The sequence below is a fragment of the Camelus dromedarius genome, chromosome 26, assembly GCF_036321535.1.
Source record: "Camelus dromedarius isolate mCamDro1 chromosome 26, mCamDro1.pat, whole genome shotgun sequence".
Taxonomy (NCBI): Eukaryota; Metazoa; Chordata; class Mammalia; order Artiodactyla; family Camelidae; genus Camelus; species Camelus dromedarius.
Genome location: NC_087461.1, coordinates 11,168,693 through 11,176,680, shown reverse-complemented (window position 1 = coordinate 11,176,680; position 7,988 = coordinate 11,168,693). Strand labels below are relative to the sequence as shown.

General features: G+C 46.7%; 1 protein-coding gene across 1 annotated transcript; it reads left to right on the top strand.

Annotated features, from left to right (window-relative positions):
• The first annotated feature begins 1,294 nt into the window (after window positions 1-1,294).
• On the top strand, window positions 1,295-2,953 carry LOC105100429 (heterogeneous nuclear ribonucleoprotein H2-like). The gene is given in 2 exon segments (XM_064479391.1): window positions 1,295-2,091; window positions 2,093-2,953. Coding segments are annotated over 2 exon segments (1,350 nt in total). The 5' UTR covers window positions 1,295-1,446; the 3' UTR covers window positions 2,798-2,953.
• Window positions 2,954-7,988: the final 5,035 nt, after the last annotated feature.

Below are 7,988 nucleotides of genomic sequence, written 5' to 3'. Positions count from 1 at the left end.
AGTAATAAAATGTTGACTGGCACAGGCTTGAGTACTGAGCGTGGTGGAGACAGCTAATTTCCTATCAGGTTTGCTTTTTTCCATGGTAATGAACTTGTAACTGTGTGCATGACTGCCCAGCAAGACCTCATTTCCCAGCAGTGACATGTGTCTTTGTGACCAAGTCCTCTTCAAAGACAGGGCCAGTCCCAGCCACACAGAGGACCACATGGTCCTTGAGAACGGCAGGGCCCCAGATGGAAGAGCCTGTGTCCCTGGATGACCACATGGAGAGAGCTGCCCGTTGGCCCAGAACACTCACCCCAGCCTCTTATATTAGAAATAAATATTTTTATCTCTAAGCCATTGTATCGAGGGGGGGCAGTCCTCACATTACAGTAGCTTCGAAACACCTAAGATGTGAGATGCATGTTACTCTATACAGGGTTTCGTTAATTGTGAATTAATTGGTGTTTTTTGTGTATAGTCAGAAAGCCAGTACATCTATGCCATCCAATTCCCAGGCACAGTTCTTTATGGGATCGTGGTCAAGGGTACAGGCAGTGGCATCACTGTCCTGGGGTTCAAACCCTGGTCTTGGCTTACAGCGCATATGACCTTGGGCAAGTCACTTAATCCTCCTCATCAATCTGAGGTCAGTGTTTTCAACTTGAAAATTTAGCTAACAGTAGTACCTATTTCATAGGACGTTTCTGAGGATTCAAATGAATTAACACATATCTAGTGCTTAGAGAGAGGCTGGGACAGAGGAAGTCCTTGCCTGCCCTTATGTTTTATTATTTTACACCTTGATTAACTCCTAGTGTATGCCTTGCACACTGCTGGGTTTTGGGGCTAAAATTTTCTGGAGAAAATTAAGACAAAATTCTTTCCTCAAGGCATTGACAGTTTAATAAGGGAAGTCAGATTTAACATGGTTATATAATGGAGTTGGAACTCTAATTTGTTACAAAGTGTGTGGGATCTCAGGAGGACCCACTAGACCCTGGCTGTGAGTTGAAAAGCTTTAAGGATGGGTAGCGAGAAGGAGGGGAGCTTATTTTAAGAACTTGGCTGAAATTCAGATGCACCATTTCCCTAGCAGCTCCTGGCCACGGAATGACTGGTCACAGCCAATGCCTATGGGAGGGTGCTCCTGACCCCGACATACAGTCTCCTAGGTGTCTAAAGCAGAAGAGAATTGGGCAAGATGTATTTGTCTAGGTGATTCCCTGTGTGGAGCCAAGCCTTATCACAGTGTAAGAAGGAAAAATCACTGTCAAGTCCCCTTTAAAGCAGATGCTTAACACGTGATCAATCGCTTATGTGAGCAGAAGTAGTTCTGGTCGTCGTCTAACGTCTCGCTATAGCCGTTTGAGGGAAGAAAGAGGAAAATTACCTGGTATCGTTAGAGCTACACCAAAATTACATTGAGCCGATCTTGCCACCAAGAGCCCAACAGACACCATGATGCTAGGCACAGAAGGCAGGGAGGGGTTCGTGGTGAAGATCAGGGGCCTACCCTGGTCCTGCTCAGCCGGTGAAGTGATGCGCTTTTTCTCCGACTGCAAAATCCAAGATGGTACATCAGGTATTCGTTTCATCTACACCAGAGAAGGCAGACCAAGTGGAGAAGCATTTGTTGAACTTGAATCCGAAGATGAAGTGAAGCTGGCTTTGAGGAAGGACAGAGAAACCATGGGACACAGATATGCTGAAGTATTCAAGTCCAACAGTGTTGAAATGGATTGGGTGTTGAAGCATACAGGTCCGAAAAGTCCTGATACTGCCAGTGACGGCTTTGTCCGGCTTAGAGGACTCCCATTTGGCTGTAGCAAGGAAGAGATTGTTCAGTTCTTTCCAGGGTTGGAAACTGTGCCAAATGGGATGACACTGCCGGTGGACTTTCAGGGGCGGAGCACAGGGGAGGCCTTTGTGCAGTTTGCTTCCCAGGAGATAGCTGAAAAGGCCTTAAAGAAACACAAGGAAAGAATAGGGCACAGGTACATTGAGATCTTCAAGAGTAACCGAGCTGAAGTCCGACCCCACTACAACCCACCATGAAAGCTCATGGCTATGCAGCAGCCAGGTCCCTATGATAGGCTGGGGGGCTGGCAGAGGGTATAATAGCATTGGCAGAGGGGCTGGGTTTGAAAGGATGAGGCGCGGTGCCAATGGTGGAGGGTATGGAGGCTATGAGGATTATGGTGGCTATAATGATAGGTATGGCTTTGGATCTGATCAATTTGGAAGAGACCTCAATTACTGTTTTTCAGGAATGTCTGATCATAGATATGGAGATGGTGGGTCCAGTTTTCAGAGCACCACAGGGCACTGTGTGCATATGGGGGGATTACCTTACAGAGCCACCAAGAGTGATATTTACAATTTTTTCTTGCCTTTTAACCCCATGAGAGTACACATTGAAATTGGGCCTGATGGCAGAGTTACTGGTGAGGCAGATGTTGAATTTGCTACTCATGAAGATGCCGTGGCAGCTATGGCAAAAGACAAAGCTAACATGCAACACAGATACGTGGAGCTCTTCTTGAATTCTACCACAGGCACAAGCGGGGGAGCTTATGATCACAGCTATGTAGAGCTCTTTTTGAATTCTACAGCAGGGGCAAGTGGTGGTGCTTATGGTAGCCAAACGATGGGAGGGATGGGCATATCCAACCAGTCTAGTTACGGGGGTCCTGCTAACCAGCAGCTGAGTGGTGGCTACGGAGGTGGTTATGGTGGTCAGAGCAGCATGAGTGGATATGACCAAGTTCTGCAGGAGAACTCCAGTGACTATCAGTCCAACCTCGCTTAAGAGAGAAAGAGCAATAAACAACTGCAACAGAAACAAAAGCTGTGCATTTATGGGAGTTGAATGGAGTGGGAGAGATGTCAGGCATATCCAGTGTGATTGGTAAATGGGAAATATCATTGATTCTGATCACTCTTGGTCAGCTAGCTTCTTTGTTTTCTTTTTCTTTCTTTCTTTCTTTCTTTCTTTCTTTCTTTCTTTCTTTCTTTCTTTCTTTCTTTCTTTCTTTTTCTTTCTTTCTTTCTTACTTTCCTTCTTTCTCTCTTTTTTTTTTTAAAGAAAACAAGCAAAAATTATGTTTAACAGTTTTGCATTACAGGCTTGCGATTCATGCTTACTGTAAAGTAGAAGTCAAGATTGTTTTAAAACTTCAAGCTCAGTAATTTTGAACACTGAAACATTCATCTAGGATGTAATAACAAAGTTCAGTATTGACCATAACTGTTAAAACAACTTCCAGCTTTCCTCAAGTTAGTTACATTGTAGGAGTGTACCTAAGCAATAAGCATATTTAGGTTAAAGCAAGTTCACTTACGTTAAATGTTGCTCTTATACCACAATCCATTGAAAACTTTGGATGCGTGTTGAGAAACATGCTTTTCTGTAAAACTCAAATATAGGAGCTGTGTCTATGATAATAAAGTGAAAACATTTGGCATGTTTGTTAATTCTAGCTTTTTGGTTTAATATCCTGTAAGGCACGTGAGTGTACATGTTTACTTTTTAAAAAAAAAAAAAAACTCCAAGACAATTTTGAGATGTCATACCAATACTTTAGGAGTTTGGTCATGTTGTTTGTATGAAGTTCTGAGGCTTTGATTTAAATCTTTCCTTGTGTTGTGATTTTCATTAGATGTATTGTACTAAGTGAAACTTGTTAAATAAATCTTCCTTTTAAAAACTGGAATAAAAAAATAAAGCAGATGCTTAAAATGTTGTTTGAAAAATACATGACCATACTCATAAACCGTTCTCCCCTCCCCTAGCCCACCAATATACTTGACTGGATTTGCTGCTCACTGTGCATCTACCAGCTAATTTATTTTCTAAGGCAAGATTGCTTTAATTATTTTACTCCCTGCTAAGAGAGGAGAGAATCTTTACATTGCTAAATATTTCACCACGGCAGTATTGTTTGTTTAAAGCCTGTGGGTTGTTCGGTAAGAAAATACAGAATGTACACTTCTAGCGCTATGGTTATTTCTGATTTTTAAAAAAAATGTCTGGGGGAGAAGGAGAGACGGGGAGGAATTGGGTGGCTCAAAAGGTATTAGCAAGCCACTTCCCACAGAGGAATTCCAAAACTGCAGTGAGTGATTCTAAAGCGGTCATTTGGCTCCCTCTGGTGGCCTTTTCCAGAATCACTCACTCCCCACCCCCAACCTCCCAACCCCCACGTATAACCTGATTACACACAACAAACTCCCACTTGTTTGGAAAATGGGACGGTCAACAGCGTCCCAACCCAAACTCCCGGCTATGTGTCAAAGGTGAGAGAATTGGCTGATGTCCTTAGGTCAATCTAGCCAGATAAAGAGTTTAATGGAAGAGAGAAAACTGATTCAACTCTACTCCATGCAAAAGGGATACGGCATTTTAGATGTATCTGTATGCTAGTTGTTCAGTTGCCAATACCACCCACACCCTGCTGCCTTAGTCTACAGCAGAAAGCCCATTTAGATTCAGTACATCTCAGGGTCTCGTCACCCCTCCGTCTCCCAACCAAAAAAAGTGCTCAAGGGACTTGTAAAGGTGAATGACGCCCTCTGTTGGCTCAGATAAGTCCTGAATGTGAAATTTTAATTTCTCTATTTGGAGTAAAACAATCTGAGAGTAAAACAGAGCTATATTTCTGAGACTTTTAGCATTCCAGGACTCCTCCCTCTCCCCTATGATATTAGTTGCACATTTCTAATTGGTTGATAAAAGATAGTTAATGATTAAGAAATCAATGAAGTTCATGCACAATTTGCATTCTGTTCATTGTGTGTGTGTGCACGTGTGGTTTCTGAACCACACCCAATTTCTGAACTGCAATTGGGTAGTGGGATATAGATCACAGGGGTGCCAAGGTTTTCTGGGGTCCAGGGAGTCGGTCCCCTAGAGGCCAAAAGCAGATGAGGTAAGACACTGCTCACCTGCTGGGTATTCCCTTCTACCTGGGGGGTCCTCAGCCCCCAGGACCAGGGGCCATTTCTTGGCCGCCTTTCTATGATGCTATATAATTACATGGACCATTGTGCCTGGATCTCATTGTGATGGCCGTCATGGAACATCACTGGGGAAGGGGTATTTGTTCTTGGATGCACAACGAGCTGTCCACAGACCTTCAGTTCAGTCCACAGACTCGGCAAACCAGAGGCTAGTTTCTCATGAGCTCTCATTTCCTCAGCCCCAAGCTTATCCCCTCTAACCTGACTGCAGAGGAAGGAGGGTTCAGCTCAAGGCCACCTCATGGGTGACCTCACAAACCCAGCTGGCTCTGACTTAATTCAGTCATCCAGTTTTTTAAAAATAAGCTTGACGCAGCGACCACGCACAAGGGCCTGGATGCTGTGGGAATTGAAAACTCTGTAGAACACAGTCCCTGCCCTCAAGAAGCTTCCTTTCTAACAGGGATGCAGAAGATAGGTGGTGCATTTAAGGTGAAGTCTAGTGACCAGCACAAGGGTGGTGTGCAAACCTGGAACACGGCACTCGCCATCCTGTTGTGCGGAAATCATTTGTTATGTGTCTGTTTCTTAAATGAAAGAGACCTAGTGTTTCCTTTTTCCTTCCCTCTCTCCCAGCCTCCCTCCTCCTCCTTCTTTTCTCTCTCTCTTTCCTTCTTTCTTATCACCAGGCACAACACTGTGAACTCTGCAGTGATCAGAGCAAATACAAGCAGAGTGGGTGGTTGGGGGACACTAGCTCATACATACATGATGCTGCGGGTGTTGGGGGGGTGTTAGGTGATGCCTCCTCTTCCAGTGGGTGTTTGGCTGTGACAGTGTGTGTCACACCTGGCATTGTACAACCATCTAACTGGGAGCCCCCTAAAGAGGCCACAAACTGCCAATCCAGGCCCCTCTGCTGCCAGCCTTGTCCCTGATTCTTCCAGGTTCCATCCGACCCAATCTAGCCGATAGATAGTTCTCGTCTTGCCTTTTTCAAGTTGTTTCCAGTTTGCAGCTGTTGGGAATATGGTGCTGCTATGACCTTTCTTGCATGTGTCTTTTGGTGCAAATAGAGACGAACCTGGTTAGATATTTACCCAGGAGCGGACCTGGTAGGTCATAGGAGGTGGGTGTTTTCAGCGGTAGTGGATGTTACTTGTTCTGATGACTATTACTGCTTAGCCAATTAGCCCCAAATTTGCTGTTGAAACCACCACCATTTATGGTCTCTATTGTGTGGGTCATGAATTCGGGCAGCCTTGGTGGCGGTCCTCTTCATCTGGATTGACTAAGGTCATTGAGGGTTGGCCACCATGTGGTCTGGGCTTCACTGATGTCTAAGGCACCTCGAGTGCCTTAGTGGGGACAGCTGGGAGGCTGGGACCATCAGGATCCTCAGAGAGGCCTCTCCAGGGTGGCAATCGGGGGTTGGGGGGAGGATGTCTGCATGGCAGAGAGCCCCCCAGAACCGGTGTTTGAGGCTGAGGCAGAGATCTACCAGCTGCTCCTCAAGGAGCCTCGGAAGTGAGGCAGCATCACCTCTGCCACCATCCACCTGTCACGTAAGCCACTGAAGGGTCACGGGAGGAGAGCGAGCCCCACTCATGTGTGGGAGGAGCAGAGGTTTTGTGGCCGATGTGATTTGCCGCACTGCCTGATACTTCCTTAACGTCATCATAGGAGATTTTTAATACCAACTTTTGTGGGCGCACGCATATCTAGAAGCCTCCTTCTTCCCATCACCAGCTACAGGGCGGGCTTTCCCTGCTCCCCAAGAACCTGCCTCAGTCTCTACAGGGAGAAACTTGAGGCAAGAGCATTATCTGTCTTAGTTTCCTACTTGATCCACAAACTTACCCGCCAGTCACCTGGCTCCTCCTGCCTTTCCTCTTCATCAGGGCCAGCCTGCCTCCCACCCCCACCTCCTGGTCTCCTCAGGACTTGGGCCCCAGTGGCCCCACCCCATCTCTACTCTGTCTTCAGTCTCCCCAACTCTACAGCTTCTTTCCTCCCAGACACAACTCTTAACCGGACTGTTAAAAAGTACTGAAAACTTAAAGTGGACACATTAAGCGTTTTGGCTTTTTAATGTATTTTTAGTGGTCAACTGTGAATTTTAAAGTTGACCTCAAATCCAACAGAGGAGAATGACTTAAGAGGAGGGAAGGGGGTGAGAGGGGGATTTTTAATTAAACAATTTACATACACACACATATGTATAATAGGATCTATAAACAAAATACTTATATATAAAATATATATATATATAAGAAAATATATACATATACTATTTTTTTTGAAGGGTCTTGAACAGGAGAGACATTTTCCAACTTAACAAAATACGAGTTCAAGCACTTCTTATAATTGTAACCAGAGAAAAGTGTTGACAGTGATGAACGTGTCTAGGGTTTACAGATTCTTAGAGCACTTTTCCTCCGTAACTTCCCACAGGGATATGGGATTGAAAAGAAGCTTGAAATCTTGTTTGCCAGATCCCTATATTTGGATAATCTTCTGTTTGGATAATCTTCGATACTCAAGTGATTTAAAGGAAAGGCAAGGCTGGCGGGGGGGGGGGCGGTGGAGACGGCAGCGGCGGCAGGCAGTGGAGACGGCGGCGGCAGGCAGTGTAGGCGAAGGTGGAGGCGGCTGGCGGTGGAGACGGCGGTAGCGGCGGCGGCTGGCGGTGGAGACGGAGGCGACGGCGGCGGCAGGCGGTGGAGACGGGGGCATCGGCGGCTGGCGATGGAGGTGGTGGCGGCGGGCAGTGGAGCCAGCGGCTGATGGTCGGCTGAGCGTGTGCGGGGTGGGAGACTAGGCTGCGGCGTTTCTGCTGCCTCCATAAGGAGCACCGAGGAGGCCGCGGCGCTTGAGGTCCCAGGAAGCGCGGAGGCGCTGCGGGCTGGGGTCTGGGGCTTCGGGCGCCCGCCCAGCCATGGTGACCGCGGGAGGTGGTTGGAGCGGCAACGCTGCGACCCGGGGGCCGTGCGGGGCCGGGACAGTCGCGGCCCTGAAGCCGGCGGGGCCCAACCACAGAA